The sequence below is a fragment of the Thalassophryne amazonica genome, chromosome 2, assembly GCF_902500255.1.
Source record: "Thalassophryne amazonica chromosome 2, fThaAma1.1, whole genome shotgun sequence".
Taxonomy (NCBI): domain Eukaryota; kingdom Metazoa; phylum Chordata; class Actinopteri; order Batrachoidiformes; family Batrachoididae; genus Thalassophryne; species Thalassophryne amazonica.
Window position 1 is genome coordinate 134,977,532 of NC_047104.1, and position 21,644 is coordinate 134,999,175.

The 21,644-nt window shown below is 42.2% G+C and overlaps 1 protein-coding gene across 2 annotated transcripts in view; it reads right to left on the reverse strand.

Annotated features, from left to right (window-relative positions):
* Positions 1-21,644, reverse strand: part of map1aa (microtubule-associated protein 1Aa) — a 139,743-nt gene that overhangs the window by 107,132 nt on the left and 10,967 nt on the right. For both annotated transcript variants that reach the window (XM_034194115.1, XM_034194122.1), the window contains exon 2: positions 10,122-10,223. In XM_034194115.1, coding sequence (XP_034050006.1) covers positions 10,122-10,223 — 102 coding nt within the window. The remainder of the gene's footprint in view (positions 1-10,121; positions 10,224-21,644) is intronic.

Genomic DNA, 21,644 nt, shown 5'->3' on the forward strand with positions numbered 1-21,644 from the left:
TTCCCTGTTATATCCGCTTTTCTTCCTCATGTATTCGCTGATCCACCCCGGGACATTTGTCATTTCGGCCCACCTTTGTTGAGGACGCTCAGCTTTTGTCTCCTCATTTCATGCGCAAATCCTCCTAAACGCCAGTGGGACAGGGCCCTTAGAAGCTTAATGCCTGGATGCTGCATCACTTGGAGGTCAATCTAATTTGTAGGGCACCATGGTACCTGGGGGTCACCAAAAATAGGCTACTAGTAATGATATATCTAAAATTTGTGTAAAGCATGTATAGGAGGAGAAGGCACATAGACAGGAAGCGGCATGGGCAGCCTCTGTGCGTGTGTCACCGCCTGCATCACAACAGATAGGAGGGAGTTTTCCACTGATGATAAAGGATGCACGTCTTGGAGCTATGCTACAGCTGTCTTCTCCCAGCCTTGGAGAACTGCGCACATGGATTGATTGATCGTGCAGATAATGATCTGGACTGTGCACAGGGATCCTTAAAAGCTGAAACATGAAAAATGTTTAACATTTTTTTCAGAGATGAGTTTAATTAATTAACTACAGACTGTAGCTAATAATTTTTTTTTAAATAATGGTGGTATTTATTTATTTAAAATTTTATATTTATTTCTTATATATCACTTCCTGTTCCGGAGCACAGTGGTGTTTTGCTGTATCTGTTAGCTGTTTAATCTGCGCAGTTAGATTGATCTAGTTAACTAGATAACGATTTGTTTCACAGTGTAATCTTCACGTGCCTTAACTAAAGCACTCCCTCTGCTGAATCACCTCTGAATTATTTACACATTATTCACGTTGCGTGTTTTTAGGAATCCGCTAGCTTAGCGCAGCTACTAGCTCTTAGCCGGTTTAGCATGGCGGCTTCTCCTGTCTCTCCCGCACTTTTCTGCTCTGGGTGTGAAATGTTTAGTTATTCCTCGGCCTCCTTTAGCAGTAATGGTACTTGTAATAAGTGTAGCTTATTCGTAGCTTTGGAGGCCAGGCTGGGCGAATTGGAGACTCGGCTCCGCACCTTGGAAAATCCTACAGCTAGCCAGGCCCCTGTAGTCGGTGCGGACCAAGGTAGCTTAGCCGCCGTTAGTTCCCTCCCGGCAGAACCCGAGCAGCCGGGAAAGCAGGCCGACTGGGTGACTGTGAGGAGGAAGCGTAGTCCTAAACAGAAGCCCCGTGTACACCGCCAACCCGTTCACATCTCTAACCATTTTTCCCCACTCGGCGACACACCCACCGAGGAACAAACTCTGGTTATTGGCGACTCTGTTTTGAGAAATGTGAAGTCAGCAACACCAGGAACCATAGTCAATTGTCTTCCGGGGGCCAGAGTAGGCGACATTGAAGGAAATTTGAAACTGCTGGCTAAGGCTAAGTGTAAATTTGGTAAGATTGTAATTCACGTCGGCAGTAATGACACCCGGTTATGCCAATCGGAGGTCACTAAAATTAATATTGAATCGGTGTGTAACTTTGCAAAAACAATGTCGGACTCTGTAGTTTTCTCTGGGCCCCTCCCCAATCGGACCGGGAGTGACATGTTTAGCTGCATGTTCTTGAATTGCTGGCTGTCTGAGTGGTGTCCAAAAAATGAGGTGGGCTTCATAGATAATTGGCAAAGCTTCTGGGGAAATCCTGGTCTTGTTAGGAGAGACAGCATCCATCCCACTTTGGATGGAGCAGCTCTCATTTCTAGAAATCTGGCCAATTTTCTTAAATCCTCCAAACCGTGACTATCCAGGGTTGGGACCAGGAAGCAGAGTTGTAGTCTTACACACCTCTCTGCAGCTTCTTTCCCCCTGCTATCCCCTCATTACCCCATCCCCGTAGAGACGGTGCCTGCTCCCAGACCACCAATAACTAGCAAAAATATATTTAAGCATAAAAATTCAAAAAGAAAAAATAATATAGCACCTTGAACTGCACCACAGACTAAAACAGTTAAATGTGGTCTGTTAAACATTAGATCTCTCTCTTCTAAGTCCCTGTTAGTAAATGATATAAGTTGGCTATGTACCACAGGCTTTTAAGGTGGCAGTAATTAAACCATTACTTAAAAAGCCATCACTCGACCCAGCTATCTTAGCTAATTATAGGCCAATCTCCAACCTTCCTTTTCTTGAAAGGGTAGTTGTAAAACAGCTAACTGATCAGCTGCAGAGGAATGGTCTATTTGAAGAGTTTCAGTCAGGTTTTAGAATTCATCATAGTACAGAAACAGCATTAGTGAAGGTTACAAATGATCTTCTTATGGCCTCAGACAGTGGACTCATCTCTGTGCTTGTTCTGTTAGACCTCAGTGCTGCTTTTGATACTGTTGACCATCAAATTTTATTACAGAGATTAGAGCATGCCATAGGTATTAAAGGCACTGCGCTGCAGTGGGTTGAATCATATTTATCTAATAGATTACAATTTGTTCATGTAAATGGGGAATCTTCTTCACAGACTAAGGTTAATTATGGAGTTCCACAAGGTTCTGTGCTAGGACCAATTGTATTCACTTTGTACATGCTTCCCTTAGGCAGTATTATTAGACAGCATTGCTTAAATTTTCATTGTTACGCAGATGATACTCAGCTTTATCTATCCATGAAGCCAGAGGACACACACCAATTAGCTAAACTGCAGGATTGTCTTACAGACATAAAGACATGGATGACCTCTAATTTCCTGCTTTTAAACTCAGATAAAACTGAAGTTATTGTACTTGGCCCCACAAATCTTAGAAACATGGTGTCTAACCAGATCCTTACTCTGGATGGCATTACCCTGACCTCTAGTAATACTGTGAGAAATCTTGGAGTCATTTTTGATCAGGATATGTCATTCAATGCGCATATTAAACAAATACGTAGGACTGCTTTTTTGCATTTGCGCAATATCTCTAAAATTAGAAAGGTCTTGTCTCAGAGTGATGCTGAAAAACTAATTCATGCATTTATTTCCTCTAGGCTGGACTATTGTAATTCATTATTATCAGGTTGTCCTAAAAGTTCCCTGAAAAGCCTTCAGTTAATTCAAAATGCTGCAGCTAGAGTCATGACGCGGACTAGAAGGAGAGAGCATATCTCACCCATATTGGCCTCTCTTCATTGGCTTCCTGTTAATTCTAGAATAGAAATTAAAATTCTTCTTCTTACTTATAAGGTTTTGAATAATCAGGCCCCATCTTATCTTAGGGACCTCATAGTACCATATCACACCAATAGAGCACTTCACTCTCAGACTGCAGGCTTACTTGTAGTTCCTAGGGTTTGTAAGAGTAGAATGGGAGGCAGAGCCTTCAGCTTTCAGGCTCCTCTCCTCTGGAACCAGCTCCCAATTCGGATCAGGAAGACAGACACCCTCTCTACTTTTAAGATTAGGCTTAAAACTTTCCTTTTTGCTAAAGCTTATAGTTAGGGCTGGATCAGGTGACCCTGAACCATCCCTTAGTTATGCTGCTATAGACTTAGACTGCTGGGGGGTTCCCATGATGCACTGAGTGTTTCTTTCTCTTTTTGCTCTGTATGCACCACTCTGCATTTAATCATTAGTGATTGATCTCTGCTCCCCTCCACAGCATGTCTTTTTCCTGGTTCTCTCCCTCAGCCCAAACCAGTCCCAGCAGAAGACTGCCCCTCCCTGAGCCTGGTTCTGCTGGAGGTTTCTTCCTGTTAAAAGGGAGTTTTTCCTTCCCACTGTCGCCAAGTGCTTGCTCACAGGGGGTCGTTTTGACAGTTGGGGTTTTTTTCTGTAATTATTGTATGGCTTTGCCTTGCAATATGAAGCGCCTTGGGGCAACTGTTTGTTGTGATTTGGCGCTATATAAATGAAATTGATTTGATTTGATTTGATTTCTTGTCATGTTTGGTGCCATTGTTAATGCAAAATTATTTATTTGCAGCTGTTTTCAAAACAGTAATAAATTATTATTAAAATAATAACTCAATATTCATTTAATTTTGAGTATTGAGAAGTTATTTTGGAAATAAAGAGAACTGCACTGATGAATTCTGAATTATTGTTCATTTTGGAAGGGGGGGGGGGGGCTGGCACCACAAAGCATTTGTACTTAGGGCACCCAAATGGCTAGCACCGGCCCTGTATGCGTGCATGCGTGAGTATAGCTTTGATCACAGAGAAACTGGGGAGAGCTGGCATTTGCCATTTGTTATGATTATGTATTTTGGGTCAAGAATGAACTCTGCAAAAACGTAAATTTGATAGGATCTGATATTTTTGAAGAAATTAGGGATATTAGCTAACAACGGTGAACAATGGATGTTGATAACTTTTTTCTAGGTCAGAAGTTTCCTGGTTCAAGGCCACCTCTGACCATTCTCGCATATAATCTGGAGTTGTGTCAGAAAGAGCATCTGATGTAAAACCTGTGCCAAATCAACACGCAGGGATCTGCTGTGGTAGGGAAAAGCCCAAGAAATGTACTTTCTTTTCCAATTAAGGGTCACACAAACTATCTGAGAGGTCATTTGGCAAAGGGCAGAGTACACCCTGGACAGACAGCTAGTTTATTGCAGGGCCATATAATGAGAGACAAGCAAATTCACAACCAGTCAACTTAAAGTTTCCAGTTTGGAAGTGAATGTGAAACTACTAAGCCAACAACAAGAGCAATCCAGATCCGGATCACCTCCAAAATTCAATGGAGTCTTCCATGTCCTAATATCTATCTGTGGTGAAAATTTGGTGAGAATCTGTGAAGTAGTTTTGGTGTAATCCTTCAAACCCGATATAAAGTGTAATCTTAATTCAGAAATCTTGATCCAGAATCAGGATCTGGATCTGGATCACCTCCAAAATTTAATGGAGTCTTCCGTGACTTAATATCTGTGGTGAAGATTTTGTCAAAATCCTTGCAGTAGTTTTAATGTAATCCTGCTAATAGGCACACATACAAATAAATAAACTAGAATAGCACTCAGTAGAGCATATTCCTCCGCCACACCATATATCAATATCGAAGGATGTGGATTCACAAAAGGGCAAACTAATACATTATGCTATCTTCCAGAGTTTAAGCCAGATCATCACCAAATTTTAATCGATTGATCCTTGACATATTTCCCATCATTCCACCAAATTTGGTTCAAATGCATTCAAAACTTTTTGAGTTATCCTGTTAACAGACAGAAAAATGCAGATGAAAACATAACCTCCTTGGTGGAGGTAATAAACTATGATTTTATTAGGTCCTTGGTGGATGTAAAAAGATGCCTGTTTTTACTAATTACATAAGAATAGAAAGTTTTCTTTCCTAAGAAATCATGCTGTGCATTGTGTCTGTGCATTTGTTCATACCCTTATTAATAAATATGAATAAGTTCCCTTTTTGAGATCAGGGCAATTTTATTTGAAACCACAAATTGATACACCGTGATGTCTCTGATTTTCTGCATAACGTCAATTGAACCTAAGTATGACAATGATGCTGACAACGATGATACCCATCAGCAGTGGCACTGCCACTCTCCATACCAGTGGGACAAATGTCCTCATCAGGCTGGAACATGGATGATGTGTTTTAAATCTGTGAAGCTCCAGCAGCAAAGTCACACTTGGCGTGATGCACTCTGAAAGTTTTGTTAAATCATTACATCAGGAAAGACAGAGAGACATCAGGAGGACAAGGAGGGGAGACAGAGAGGAGGAGGCTCACACAGTCAGGAGGAAATCTGTGAGATACAGTAGGTGAGATGGATGCAAAAAGGTGTCCTGGTGCTAATTGCTATCTGCAGAAGATAATTAATGGAGAATGATGAATTACTCATAAAGTTGGCGGTGGATAGCTGGAATACACCACAAAATAATGAAAGTGAAAAGATGACTAATTGCTGGGAGAGAAACTGAAAATAAACCCGATGTTCCAATTAAAATGCATTTGTTATTGAACGGTAACATGTCAGCGTGTTGGTGGTGTTACCAGCAAAGTATAACCTACTCATCCTAATCAAGTGGTTTATGATAACGAGTAGTGATGTGCGGATAGATACTGAAATATTGATACCTCTGATACCAGATATTTATGCTCTAAAATCGATTCTCAAATCAAAATATCGATACTTTTGAGGTAATGTATCTCATTAACAGGAACACAGTGGAAAGTAACTAAACTTTTGAGGTTTTGTCTAAATGACACGCAGTTAGTGTCAATTATTGTGGCATTTATTTGTTTAATTAAATATTTTACTGGCAATTTAAATTTGATTCACCCAGTATTATAAAACAGCAAGTGATTGTATCCCCTTATTGTAGGCTGTTTGGAGGATTACATACATAGCTGAATCTAAATAAAATTAAGCACTCAGCGCAGAGTAGCCCCATCATTTGTTTTGTCCTGTGATCTTAAGTCATTTGAACATGATTTCCCAAGAGTAGCAACACTTACAAGATGCCTGGGAGAGATGATTGCAAAGGATCTCCAGCCTCTGTCCATAGTGGAAAACTAAGGTTTCCAAGGATTTGTGAGAGCTCTCGACCCAAAATACAAACTCCCACAAAGAAAAAAACCTGACAGAAACTCATCTTGTAAAAATGTTTGATGAATGCAAAGACAAAGTAATTCTTTATGAAGCTATGGTTTGAAAAAAACTACTTTGTTTTAGATTTACCATACACATTAACTGTATTTGTACAAAATATTGGTAGTGGATCGGTATTGCCAATACCGGCCTGAATTTTTTTCTCTGTATCAGATCGGAAAGGAAATCAGTGTTATCAAAGATCACTAATAAGGAGACAATGAGTCCACGTGATGCAACACAATTTGGGGTTGAGGTGGAAAGCATCAAATGACTTCAAATACACAAAGGTTCCCAAAGGTTTGACCTCTTGCCAGACATGATAGGGTGCACATCAGCAGTGTGCTGCTGCTTGTGTTTCTCATTAGTTTTCTAAAAATGACATTTGGGATGAGCACATCTTCATATTAGAGTGTCAAAGACATGTTATAGTGACCATGAATGTCTACTTTGATCTACACAGAAATATAATTTTCATTAGCTCCACCAGCTGGTGAACTGTGTTGAAGAAGAGATGAAAGCTAATTTACAGCTGCTATTTTTTTAAAGGGGTCATATTGCACAAAATCAGTTTTCATCTACAGCTTAGTGTAAAAATATGGTTTGGTTTAATCTTAAACCTTCTCAAAGTCCCACATTTTTAAGACTATGCATGCAGAAATCCTCCTGCTATAAGCAAAATTTATGGAGGCAATCCCTCGCATTATATTTCAGTGACATATGGCACAAACATTCACGTCCAGACAGGTGCATGTTTTGTAATACAGACCCACCGAGCTGCTCTGCTCTCTGTGATGTGTACAAACTCTGTGGAAGGATGAAAACGCAGACCTTCCCGGAAGGAAGAGGGGGCGTGGCCAACAACAGCTCCTTTCCATTTAAAGCCACAGGCACAGAAATAATTTCTTCCTTTGAGGCCTGAAAATTGTGATTTTTAGATGGCTGCAAAATTTCATATCTGCTTTTAAGACACTTTGTGAACAATCCTGAAATGGTGTATCATAAAATTCAGATTTATTGTACCCTTGGGTAAATTTGGTTTATAGTGAGTGAGTCATCTTGTTTTGGAAACACACAAAGCAACACAGAACAAGACAAAGTGACAACAGTGCTGAAGCTGATTGAACAACAGAGGATGGCCCCAAGATAAAAAAAAAACAAAAAAAACAAGATGAGTTAAAACATCAACAGATGAAAAGCCTAAAAATATGTCAAACCAAGCCAAAGATAAAAATGTGCCATTCATAAAAACAAGATAAAAGAAGCAGTACAAGAAATAAATACATAAGTTATGCTGCAGTTTCTCTCACTTGTTACCAGCACTGATGGCATACAAAATTGTTTTTGAAGCATTTGGTTTAACAAGCAGGTGCCCTGAACCTCCGACCTGAAGGGAGCACCTGAAACTCACCATTAAGAGGGTGGGAGTCATCTCTTACAATCAAACTATCCTCTGTACCTGTTTAGCGTACAGGTACAGTTTTCACAGCACAGCTCCAGACAGGCTCAGACTGATAATCTGTGATTTTGGGCATTTGCCCGGTGGGCCGCTGCACGTTTAGACGTGCATGGGCCGGCCCTCCCATATTTATAGAGATTATGGAAATATACAGTGTTCTCGAACCGCGCGCCGCTCTCAACACGAGGAAAGTCCGTGATCGGTGAAGCTACAGCATTTAATCGGCGCAGCTGCAGAACCACTTCCTGAATTTGTGTCAAAATAAAAGTTCTGTAGTGTTTCATACACGGTGCAGTCTTATTCTAGGTTTCAGTTTTGTTTCCGTTTGATCACACAACGGAGACTTACATCGAGCACAATGATTGACATGACCAACAGCCAATGACAATTGGAGAAGCATACACGGTGGCCAATCAGATTGCAAGAAGAGCAGGCGGCCGCTCCCGCCCCTGTGAATGGACTGACTCCTCGGCGCCTGGACTTCTCTCCGCTCTCCTACTGATTACAAGGTTGGAATTGTTTCTTTTATCCTAATTAACTGTGCTTTACTTTTGTTAATGTTTAAATGCAACAGCTACGGACTTCAGCTCCTTAATTTGCTGCTGTGTGAATCCTAGCAGTGGTTACACATTACCCCCCCCCCTCTCTCTCTCTCTCTCTCTCTCTCTCTCTCTCTCTCACTCACACACACACTTTGGAGACACAAAAACTTTTTTCCTGCTTGTGTGCTGCTTTTGCTTCCTTTTTGTCAGACCCGGCGCCAGAAAAAGACGGAAGACTTGTGGCAGAAATCACTGATCTCTACAAAATGGATTGGACCAATCCGATTGGTGCAGAAACCACTGATCTGTACAAAACATTAACGTGTGACAGGACTGCTCATTTATAGAGCAGTTTTCTGAAGAAAAATCATTGGAAATGTTTTTTTGTTGTTGTTACCTCAAAATTTCTGATTACTGTTAAAAAAAGTTTAGAACACTTGTAATTAAAATAGGTAAATAAATCAATAAATGGTTCTTTAGAAACCTTTCATCTGTATTAAAACCACCTGTTATTTCAGATTAGATAATTTCTTGTTTAACATAAGGAACCTCAGACATTTATTTTTAGACAAATAAAATAACATGGAAACTTGTATATTTTTTGAAGTCTGGTAGATTATTTATATCTTATTTCAACCAGAAAAACAAACACTAAATAAATACAAATGTTTATTATAAATGCAAAAGGAAATAATTTAACAATGACTGCAGTGTGATTGTAAAGTAGGATTTCTGTGACATAAACCTCATGATGTTTTATATATATATATATATATATATATATATATATAGTCATTTAAACTTGTAATTTTGTCAAAATATCTAATTGCCTTTAATGTTATCAGGATGCTCCATCGTGGCGCCGGGAACGCGTTTTGTACTATGATCAAGGTGAAATGACAGTGAAAGTGTGTGTTTAGGTGTGTGTTCATGGTGTTTAGGTGTATAGTATTTGTTCATTGGGGTTTCGGTATGGACGGGTGGGTGTGCGTGTTTGGGGGTGGATTCGTCGGGCCAATAGTGGGCTGGTCCAGAGGAAAAATGCCAGGGCCGAAATTTGTTCCCAGTCTGACCCTGACTCCAGATGCTGCCTTATGTCAGACCATGTAATCTTAAGTAATCTCGGATGACAAAAGTGTTTTCTTTTGTCCTATAATGCAATGACCAAAGAGGAATCATGATCAGAATTACCTTAAAACCAGCTCCAGCTGCAGTATATGGCAGGACCTTATATTGTGCACCAGATAGGGTTCACTCTCACATTAACCACATTGATCCAGAATCTGACATCCGGTATATGAGTGTCTGATCAATACAGGCTATATATCATGTTCAATTCCCATGAGACAGTCCTGTGCATTTTTCAGGCAAACGAAATGCAAATCAAAGACTAAAAACAATCTGTCGGTTGTTAGTTTCTCTATATGCAGTCAAAGCTGCAGACTGACTGCAGACACTGACTATATATTGATGTGCAAGAAGCACCAATGAAATGTGATTAACTCTTCCAGCTATACCTCGATCCCTCTGCAACACATAGAGGCGGCAAACAACTATATGCTTTTATAATTTAATAAAAATCAGACTGACCTTTAACCTGTGAAGAAAACTGAGCAGTGTGTCTGGTCTCAAAAAGCTGCAGCTCCTTGTTCAGGTCACAAACTGTCAGATCAACCTTCCAGGAGAGCAAACCTGTAAAAAGAAAATGAAAAGAAAATATGTGTGACATTGCCCTTATTATCACAGGTCATATGACTGTCACCTGTGGCTTCCAAAGAGCTATGATACAGTGTGACTTCTCACACGCAATAATGGTCAATAATATACTTTCTTTGTTTATTTAATCTAAGGCAAAAGAACATTAATTCACACTGAGTACAAGAAGCCTTTCAACCGTTCAAAATGTTGCCGCTCAAATTCCAAACAAGAAATGTCACCATGTTACTCCAGGATTAGTTAATTTTGTTACCTTTTCTTGTACATGTGAGACCAAACTTTATGACACTCGTATATAATATGTAAAAACTACAGCCGAGTGTCCTCTTGCAGTTGTATGTAAACATTTGGTCACCCCTGATGATTTCCATGATTTTTCTTTATAAATCATTGGTTGTTTGGATCAGCAATTTCAGTTAAATATATCATCATACTGCCCTTGTTATGTCCAAATAACTAAATTTTTGTTTCATCAGTCCACAGTACCTTATTCCAAAATGAAGCTGGCTTGTCCAAATGTGATTTAGCATACCTCAAGCGACTGTTTGTGGCATGTATGCAGAAAAGGTTTCCTCTACATTACAACATCATACAGCTTCCCCTTGTGCAAAGTGTGCAGGTCTGTGGGTTGACTATGACTGTTCTCACCATCCTTCGCTTCAGCTTATCTGAGATTTTTCTTGGCCTGCCACTTCAGGCCTTAACTAGTACTGTGCCTGTGGTCTTCCATTTCCTCACTATGTTCCTCACAGTGGAAACTGACAGCTGAAATCTCTGAGATAGCTTTTTGTATCCTTCCCCCAAACCATGATGTTGAACAGTCTTTCTTTTCAGGTCATTTGAGAGTTGTTTAGAGGCTCCCATGTTGCCACTCTTTAGAAGAGATGCAAAGAGGGGAAACATTTGCATATGGCCACCTTAAATACCCTTTGTCATGGTTGGATTCACCTGTGTAAGGAGGTCAAGGGTCAATGAGCTTACCAAACCAATTTTGTGTTCCAATAATTAATGCTAAATGTATTCAAATCAATAAAATGACAAGGGTGCCCAAATTTATACACCTGCCCAATTTTGTTTAAATAATTATTGCACACTTTCTGTAAATACTAGAAACTTCATTTCACATCTCAAATATCAGTGTGTTCATCTGCTAAATGATATAGTTAACTGAAATTTTTGATCCAGACAACCAATGATTTATAAAGGAAAATCATGAAAATTATCAGGGGTGACCAAACATTTGCATACAACTGTATGTGGCAGATCTCATAAAGTTTGATGCACCTACTCGTGCATTCTCAAACTGAAGGCCACTTCTCTATTTCAAACATGAAAAAGTAATCAGCAGGTTACAGGGTTTTTTCTTATAGTCCTTTTCTCTGGAATAACAGTCTGGATTTGTTGAGTCCTTTAAATCCATATATAAAACATATTTTCACTTCCCCCTCAAACTGCCATCGTCACATATAAAAATAGGCCATACACCCACTGCTTCTCTCAGACTCTGGTTTATGTTATTGCTGTGCATTATGTGATCCTTCCATCAGTTTTCAGTTGACCTCATCCTTATCGTGGTGACAATTATTTGTTCCAAAGATCCCGAGAGCAATGGTTTCAGGAGCATATGCTCCCAATAAGATCACCCATGGCAGTAAAACAGGGAGTGAGGTTCTAGATGAAGAATGGTCCATCACTAATTCTTCAATGGTGGATCAGACAGAAGATGAGAATGACATGGAATCACTTTGCACTACTGCTATGAAAGCATAGCCATGGTTTCCATGCCAATGGACCAAAGTTGAAGTACTGTTAAGGGCTGTGTGCCTGCAACGGCATTCCCATGTTCAACCCACTCAACAACAGGCATCTTCCAACAATACTTGAGGCTTCCTGGGCATAATTCCAATCCAAGTCATCTGGTGATTGGTTACAAGCACCAGAAGCAGGACTGGATGCTCTCAGTTTGGACCTGGCATGCATTATGGAGGGTACACGTAGAGCTGATGATTGGCCATCTGACCTCGTTGGGAGTTGTGCACATGTAGTAACAGAAGTTATTAAACCACAGAGTTTGACACAGCCTTGGGAGGAGATTTATGCAATTAGTGTATAGGTTTTATAAACTTAAATTAGACTGACTACTGTAATGCAGAGAAAGAGAGAGAGAGAGAGAGAGAGAGAGAGAGAGAGAGAAGCATGTTTTTTCAGTTGTGTGACACTGTTATAAATTGCACTTAAAATGGCATATAATGGAGTCTTTATTTAGAAACACCTACAGTTGTGATTTGACAGTAATTATTGAGGCAAATTTACCACAATATGCCATTTAATGTATGATTCCATTATATATTTAATTGATGTATATTGTTTCGGCTATAGTGGAATGTATGTAGATATGCAGCATTGACTTAATTTATTGATTATTTTTGGCCATTTGTGTTAAAAAATTTGATTCTAAGCTTTAACCCATGTATCACATGCAGCAGGTAATTTCACAATAAAAGGAGGCTGCTTTTGAGAAAAGCCTCGTTTCAGTTATTTGTATTACTTGCAGCAATTTTGTTGTTATTGTTGTTGTTTGATGTTCGTGGTAATTTTACTTGAAGGACATTGTTCAGCTTGTAAATCAGCCACATGGGATGCACAGTCAGTGCAATGTGAGTGCTGGTCCCAAGACCAGTTAAATGAGAAGAGGAGAAGGAAGGGTGTACACTGTAAATTGTGGATGCACAAGCCAGTGCATTCAGAGTGCTGTTGCCAAGCTTGGCCAAAATGTGAAGGGTTGCATCAGGAAAGGCATACAGCATAGATTTTGCCAATCCAAATATGCAGATCACAAATCAAATTTCTATATCAGATTGGTCAATCCCAGGTTAGATTACCTCCACTAGTGCTGTTGTCCAATAGTAACTGGGCTACTGATGGGCAAAGAAGAGGCAAAGAACATGTCCAAAGGCAGCCCAATAGGACGAAAGTTAGATGTGTGGAAATGTGAGCCAGGCTTTGAATGTTGGCAGCATGACTGGTAAAGGGAGAGAATTGACTGACATGATGGAGAGGAGAAAGGCTGATACACTGTGTGTACAAGAGTCCAGGTGGAGGGGCAGTAAGGCCAAGAGCATTGGAAGTGGGTTTAAACTGTTGTATCATGGTATGGATGGGAGGAGAAATGGTCTTGGGTCACGCTAAAGGAAGAGTGTTAAGAGCGTGTTGGAAGTTAAGTGAGTAGATAACAGGGTGATGAGTGTGGTTGAAAACTTAAGAGGTAATGATGAATGTCATCAGTGCATATGCCCCACAGGTCAGTTGTGAGATGGAGAAAGATTTGTGGAGTGAGTTAGATGAGGTGGTAGAGAGTGTATCCAGGCATGAAAGAGTGGTGATTGGAGCGGACGTCAATGATTATGTTCCTGAAGGAAACAGAGGTGATGAGGAAGGAAAAAGTAGATATGGTTTCAAAGAGAGGAATGTGGAAGGGCAGATGATAGATTTTGGTAAAAGGGTGAAAATGGCTGTCGTGAATATTCGTTTCAAGAAGAAGGAGGAGCACAGAGCTCCACCCCAGACCCCTCATCTTTTTAAGCATTTTTCTTTTTTTGCTTACAATATAGCCAAATTATTGCAATATTGTCACATCAATAAGATATAAGATATGACTATGATTTCACACAAAGTGCAGCAACAGTGAAAATTAAACATTCTTAAACAAAACAGTGATAATACCACACTCATTTTGCACTCATCATAAGCTTATGATACAGTGCCCTCCAAAAGTATTGGAACACTTTGTATCTCACACATATTATGTTAGAAAGATGCCTTGTGATAGAATCACTACGATGACTGGTCCATGATGGTGACCGCATTTCTTGCACCACAGCAACCAATTTGGTGTCTACTCTTCTTTATAATGTCAACGTTCGTGTACCGTTGGTTTGTGGCTTTTTATGACAATGGTTTGTGGCTTTTTCCCCACTGCAGAGATTTTTTTGTGCCATTTCCAGTTTGTGCCTCCGTCTACCATAGAGGGAGCTCCATGGCGCTCCACTCATATTAAGAGAAACATGATGAAAAACATCAGCCTCAGAGGGTTACAGTGATGGCTCCAGAGATTTTTTTCGGCAGGTGCTATGGGTGAGCTTGGCATTTTTATGAGGGTGCTATGGGCTCATGTGTCATGACAGCTCTGTGCTACCCCTCTACCACATCCGCAGGCATGTGTACTCACAGCCACATTCTGATCTGCGACAGTCACTAATGACATACAGAATGACCAAAATCACACACACAAACCTAGGCTACTGTTCAATACAAATATTCACAGACCTCTACGTGTAGCCTATAGCCTCAGGAGAAAAAAATGCCAACAGCAGGCAGAGAGAAAATATTTCACTTACCATTGGTGTCTTCATAATAGTACAATGTGCATGCTGTTGTGGTTAAGAGCAAAAGCGTAAATAATTTGGTTGCTGTCCAGAGGCAGTGTTCTCTGAGGGTTAATTGCCAGGAGTGACACTGGGTCACTGGTTTGTCTGTGCCTACTGCTGTTCCTCAGGTAGTTCTTTAGGCGACACAGAGTTCACTTCTTTCCAATTCCACTCATGGATATTTGGGCAGCAAAACCTGAATCATTTCAACAACTTGAAACTACACTCACTACAGTACAATGTCATCATTGATGCTGAAAAAAACTCGTCCATGCCTTTGTCTCCTCAAGGCTTGACTACTGTAACTCCCTGCTCTTTGGGATCTCTGGAAAAAAATCTTCAAAAGCTCCAATACATTCAAAACAGTGCAGCTAAAATTCTGATGAGAGTACATAAACAGGAACACATTACACCTATACTCCATAATCATCACTGGCTCCCCATCACCTACAGAATCCATTTTAAGATTGCTCTCATCACCCACCAATGCATCCATGGCAATGCCCCCACATACCTGAAAGACCTCCTCACTCCCCACACATCCTCCTGTTCCCTCCGTTCATCCAACACTAATCTTCTCTGTCCCCTTCGCACCAGACTTTACACCATGGGAGACAGGGCCTTCTGTTCAGCTGCCCCTCATATTTGGAACTCCCTCCCTGACCATCTGAGGGCTCCACAGCTGTGGAAGCTTTAAAAAAAGCCTCTAGACAGGCCTCTCACAGGTCTCAATAATTTGAATATGTTGCATCTTAGTCTTTTTGTTCTTTTTTATTATTTTATTTTGGTTTTATTACATACTGGTGACTGTTTTTATCTTAAGATTTTATGTTTTTATTCTCTTATTTATCCTTGGTTTTATTTATTTTTCCTGTAGCACCTTGAGATTTTTATTAATGAAAGATGCATTATAAATAAAATTTATTATTATGATGACATTGTTGAACGTGATGTCATGGAACATCACATTACACTCATTTTGTGTAAAACAATCAGTTATGTTGATGAATGTTTATTTTCTTTTTTGAGTGGAATATTTAACTAATCACATGAATCTGAAAAGTGTCAATGTGGAAAACTGAAAGGATGATGTCATCACCCTGCCTCTGTAAAATGTAGTTAAGTGTCATTTAACAGTCTAATTTAGGTTTTTTTTCAGAGCATAGAGACACTGAGGGGCTTCCTTAAAACTCTTAAAAAAAACACTTAAAGAAATAAAACCTTTAACAAGTAACTTCTGTCATAACGAATTAACGTATTTCCAGACATCATCTTCCAAAACAAGGGTGTCATGTGGAGAACAGTTTTCATCTGTGATGATGAATTCTGGGAACAGGTCAGATTAAAAGACTTTAATTAATCCGTGAGCTGGTGTCCCATCGAGATGAGGTGAACGTCGAGATGCGCATGCGCACATAGCTCTACCCTGGACTTGAAGACATCACCCGTCGAGATGAGGTGCCTCGCGCAACTGCACATGTGGAGATGATGTAACTCGCTCGACATGCAACTGCGCATGCACATTTTGTTTTTTTGTTTGTTTTTTCCGTCAAAGTTTTTTTTTATTAATTGTATTCAGTGTATTTATAGCCTAGTAACTAAAACATTTTCTGTATTTTATGTTAGGAGCATAAATGTATGTATATGTATATTTTGCCTGTCGAAATAAGCTAACTCCAGGTTAAAAATACTTATCATTTTATAGTGAGTAGATTTTATACATTACTATGTTCGGATGAACAATTTATATATTTACTTGCCCATCAAAATAACTTTGTCAAGTAATTTTTTCAGTGCACACATGTGCAGTTACGTGAGGAACCTCATCTTGACGACGCACCTCATCTCGACAGAACACCGGTTTCTAAAGTGTTAGCTTTTGTTGCTACATTAGCCCCACGTCGTCTTCTCCATTTTTTTTGTAGTAGAGTTACAGCGTCACGTACAGGCCTGGCATGTGTACTACAGCATTTTCACGCGGTTTCAATGGATCTGTGAGAACGGAGATATTTACTGAATGGAACACTTTGAAAATGACAAAGAAAAAGGTTGTATAGCAGAAGTTCAGTTTCAGTGTAGACAAGGCCTTAAAACATGGGATGGAATTAAAATTAAAATGATAAAAATAATAAATGGGGAATTATTTTCTTGGGGGTGCTATGGGGGTGCTATATCAAATCCAGGGGGACCTCTAGCACCAACTAGTGCCTTGGCACAACCCATGGAGGGTTAACCCTTATAAGTACATGTTACCTCGAAACAAGGTCAAAAATGGTGGTGAGATGTGTAGGCAAGGTGAAATCCAGATTGAAATAAGTTCCTACTAGCTTAACTAGATGGGTATTCCCCTTTTAGAGCGTTGGCCTCCTGAATAAGGAATCTGGTGCTTGAATCCCACTTGCTAAGCTAAGATTTCATTAAAACTCAGCAATGTTCGGATCAAGGACCGAACTCTTTTCAGTTCTGTTATTGACCTTCAATATGCTGATGAGAATAGCATCATGTCTAGGCTTGGGTATTGAGAACTGGTTCTTTTCGAGAATCGTTAAGAAATGATTCAATCCACAGACATCAATAACCTTAGACCGATTCCCTTATCAGTCTAAGAGTCCTTCAGAGTGACTGTTGTTTTTGAGGGTGTTTATTGGGAAAATGATCATTTCTGTACGCTGATTGCAGACCCTGCAGCGGGTCTGCAATCAACCGCTTGAGCAGTGGCTCTGCTTGAAACTTGAAGCAATGAAGCAGTGCTCCGATCTGCTGCTTTGCTGCTTTTCAGAAGTGGAAAGTCCGCTTCTTAACCTCTCTCTAAGCCATTTAAAAATGTCAATCGTGAGTCACATTTGTGCGGATTAAAGTCACTAACTGGGAGTCTTGTGTTGTTGCACTGCTCCAAACACTGCACCGCTCTCTGCCGAGTCAAGTCTGGTCAGGATTAATAACTTCAAAGTGAATTGCCATTTAAAATCAAATGACACCTCTTTCCAAACATTGTAATACAACAAACCAAAACATTTTTGTTTTTGTTTTTTTTTGCTCTTATAATAAGGCATCCTGCAGTCTTTATGAATTACATCCTGACATTCAGCGCAGCCAGCTGCAAGAGTTCAGCTCAGAGACTATGTATGGAGTCAGATTTGTGCCATTAATGTTGTGTGTTGGGGGGTTTGGCTGGGCATTGTTTTGCTGTTTTTGTGTTTATTTTCCTCCCAGGTGGTTTGGGGCTGATCTCTGGGGAGAGTGTGCTGCAGAAGAGTCTCTCACCTCTGTTGCGGTGATCTGCTGCACCTGTTGCACTCACGTGCGGCTCTCTATCAGGACGATCTACGACACCTGTGGCATTCACGTGCAGATCTAGGGACTCTCAGCTGGTGCCAATGAAGAAATGAAGAGCTGCATTTAAGCCAGCAGTAATCAGGGCTGAATGGCCGGAGAATACGACCATGTGACGATTGTTTGGGGACGCTGAGGGCCGCTCCAGATTCTGACATTGCGCCTGTGAAGGAGAACGAGGGTGAGAGGCAAGCGCGGTCAGCACACGTCAGAGGTGATTATTCTGCAAGGCTTATCTGTAATTGTAATTTGGCGTTTTTGCGCAGCTATAATTAAATATTGGTGAAATTGTGTGGTTTGCTCCTCACGGCAGTGGCGTGCGGATTGATTATCCTCCACTAGCTGTGAGCAGCAGCCCTTTTGAACTAAATCCGAAAGCAGACCTGAATGTGTAGCTGATAAGTGTGCCTCTAAATAATATTTTGTGGTAACAGTGTTGAATAACCTCGCCTCTGTTCCTCCTTCACAGAGTACAGTCCTGGGAAAAGCCACCTGGGGGGTGTCGGCGGAATTCCTGAGTCCAAGACATTCGGGCTCCGATCTATTGAGACGCTGAGAAAGCGCGCCGCCTCTTCACCTCACCAGTTTTGTTTAGTATTTCATGTACACCACTAGGGGAAAAAAATAAAACTTGTTTCTTTTGGAACTGCTTCTGGTTATTTGACACTGGGTTCACTCAGACGTTGGATCGCTCCTCAATCTGCGCCCAAACCCTAACAGAATTCTCCGGCCATTCCAGTATGGACCCAGCGGCAGAGGCAGTTCCTTTTCAGGAAAAAGTCCAGAAACACGTGGAGATGATTTGGGAGCAAGTACAGCACCTTTCGATCCAAATTCAGCAGACAGATGCCCGTGTTACGGAGCTAGTAGCGCAGGCAGTTCCGCTTCCTGCGGTTGCAGCTCCGGTTCCATCGAGCCCGGTACAGATAAGTTCGCCATCCAGAGATTCGGCTCCTGAACCGGTTATATGTCATCCGGAACCTTATTCGGGAGATGTGGAGACTTTTGCTCCGTTTTTGATGCAGTGTTCTTTGGTTTTTGCTCAGCGACCGGCGTCTTTCTCTTCTGAGAGCAGCCGTGTGTCATATGTTACAAATCTGCTGCGAGGGGACGCCCTGGCGTGGGTCACTGCGTTGTGGAGCAATAAATCATCACTGCTAGAATCTTTTGATGAATTTTCCCATGAGTTCCGTTTGGTTTTTGATCATCCGGTAAAGACAAATACCGTGGTTCAATGATTGCTGAACCTCCGACAGGGGCGGCGAAGCGCAGCTGCTTATTCTGTGGATTTTCAAATCTTTTCTGCACAATCCAGTTGGAACGCTGCCGCTTTGAGGGGGGTATTTGTAGACGGGTTGAATGATTCCCTGAAAGACGAGCTAGTAGTCCGTGACGAACCGAAGGATTTAAACGAGTTGATATCCTTGGTTATTCGTCTAGATGATCGGATTAAGGAGCGTGGACGGGAGAGAGGGCGAACGTCCGAGTGGGGTTTTGTGTATCGGGGCTTTCCCCGACACAGGTCCGGACCGCCTCTTCTTCGCTCCACTGAGACTCCTCCGACGGGACCTCTAGCTCCTCTAGTGGATGAGCCAATGCAACTCGGAAGGGTTAGAACAGCCATATTGCCCCGGTCAAACGAGTGTCAGGAGACAGGACAGTAATATGGCTCCAGGTGTTTTTTGGGAATTATTTGGGATATAATTGGGGAGTTTTTGTGAACTGATTTTTGTGTACAGCACTTGAGGCAGTTCTGGTGGAGTGAACAGGCTGGCTGATCGGAGTTCGCTTGGGCTCAGGTAAGCGTGGGTTTTTATTATTTATAGTTGTTTAATTTTTGTTAGTGGTGTGGGTCGTTTTGTTTTGTTGGTTTTTATTTCCCTGTCCCCTAACCCCAACCTCACACACTTCTGATTGTTCGTCTTTAGTGTTGTGGGGTGGTGCAGGTTGGTTATGCTGGGCTGTTGTGTGGGCCGCTGAAGAGGAGGTACTGCTGGCCCACCACCACCAGATGGCGCCCTGCTTGGAGTGCGGGCTCCAAGCACGAGAGGGCGTCGGAGCCACTGGAGGTGACAGCTGTCATCAATCAACACCAGCTGTCACCCATCACCACCACTATAAAGACCGGACTGCAACTCCACCTCCTCACCGAGAAATCGTCTACCATACAGGTAATTTTCTCTGCTGACTTAAACTTTGATCTCTTTTTGCAGCCGTTTTCCTGTGGTGTGCCTTATCTGCGGAGTTGGCGTTTGGTGTGGACTGCGACGGCTTCGCCTCACACCCCACTCAGATAAGTGGTTAACTCAGGAGCTGCACGAGTGTGTGATTGGAGGTGGAGGTTCTCCCTCCTTAACTGAACACAGACTGTGGGATTACTGAGTGTGCGGACTCACACTCATCCAGAACTGTTTCTGTTTTCTGCCAGCAGTACCGGGTCTGACTGCTGAAGACAGTGGCCACCTGGGGCGCAGGGCTTGGCGGCTCCGGTGTTCTTCAGGTCCGTTGGTGGTGAGGCTTGTGTGGGTTCCGGCTTCTCTCTCACCGGACGTCTCCTATCTTCGAGCCTGCCACACGTCACCTTTTGTTGGATTGATATAACACATATTTGTATCTGTCTGTATCACGTTGTGCACCTTCACAACATTAAATTGTTACTTTTTGGCTACTCCATTGTCCCTTCATTAACGCCCCCTGTTGTGGGTCCGTGTCACGACACTTCCCCAGCAGGATTTCTCGGCCAGCGTCATGGATCCCAAGGGGCGTCAACTCGAGCCTGAACGGCCAATGGAAGAGCAAGGTGCACAGGCACCAGCAGGAGGCGTATTAGGGGAGCTGCAGCAAATACTGACCGCTTTCACTGCTCGGTTGGATCTGGTCACCGAGCAGAACGTTATCCTCAATCGGAGGATGGAGGCTCTCACCGCCAGGGTGGAGGCGCGCGATCAAGGCGCTGCTGCAGCACCTCCTCCTGCTGATCCTTTGTCAGACACAAACGTTCCACTGGTCGTTCAACGACCCCCCCACCATCCCCTGAAGCATACATAAGCCCTCCGGAGCTGTACGGAGGTTGTGTTGAGATGTGCGCGGACTTCCTGATGCAGTGCTCGCTCGTCTTTGCACAGCGTCCCGTCATGTACGCGTCAGATGTTAGCCGGGTGGCTTATGTCATCAACTTGCTTCGAGGAGAGGCACCTGGGGTACGGCGCTCTGGGAGCAGAACTCACGGCTCCTAACGTCATACGCTGGGTTTGTAAGGGAGTTCAAACAGGTTTTTGATCATCCCAACAGAGGCGAGACTGCTTCGAGCATGCTACTGTCAATGCGACAGGGGCGCCGGAGTGCAGCCGAGTATGCAGTCGACTTCCGCATCGCGGCTGCGAGGTCCGGCTGGAATATTGTTGCACTCCGCGTCGCCTTCATAAACGGACTGTCTCCGGTCCTGAAGGAGCACCTGCTGGCTAAGGAGGAACCGCGGGATTTTGCCAGGCTTGTCGACCTGGTTATACGCTTAGACAACCGGTTAGAGGAACACCGTCGGGAGCAGGGCGGGGGGCGTGACCGGGCACGGGCCGTCCCTCTTCCTTCAGTGTCCGAAAGGGTGCCGTCGTCCCCACGCTCCACAGCCAGTGGGCCC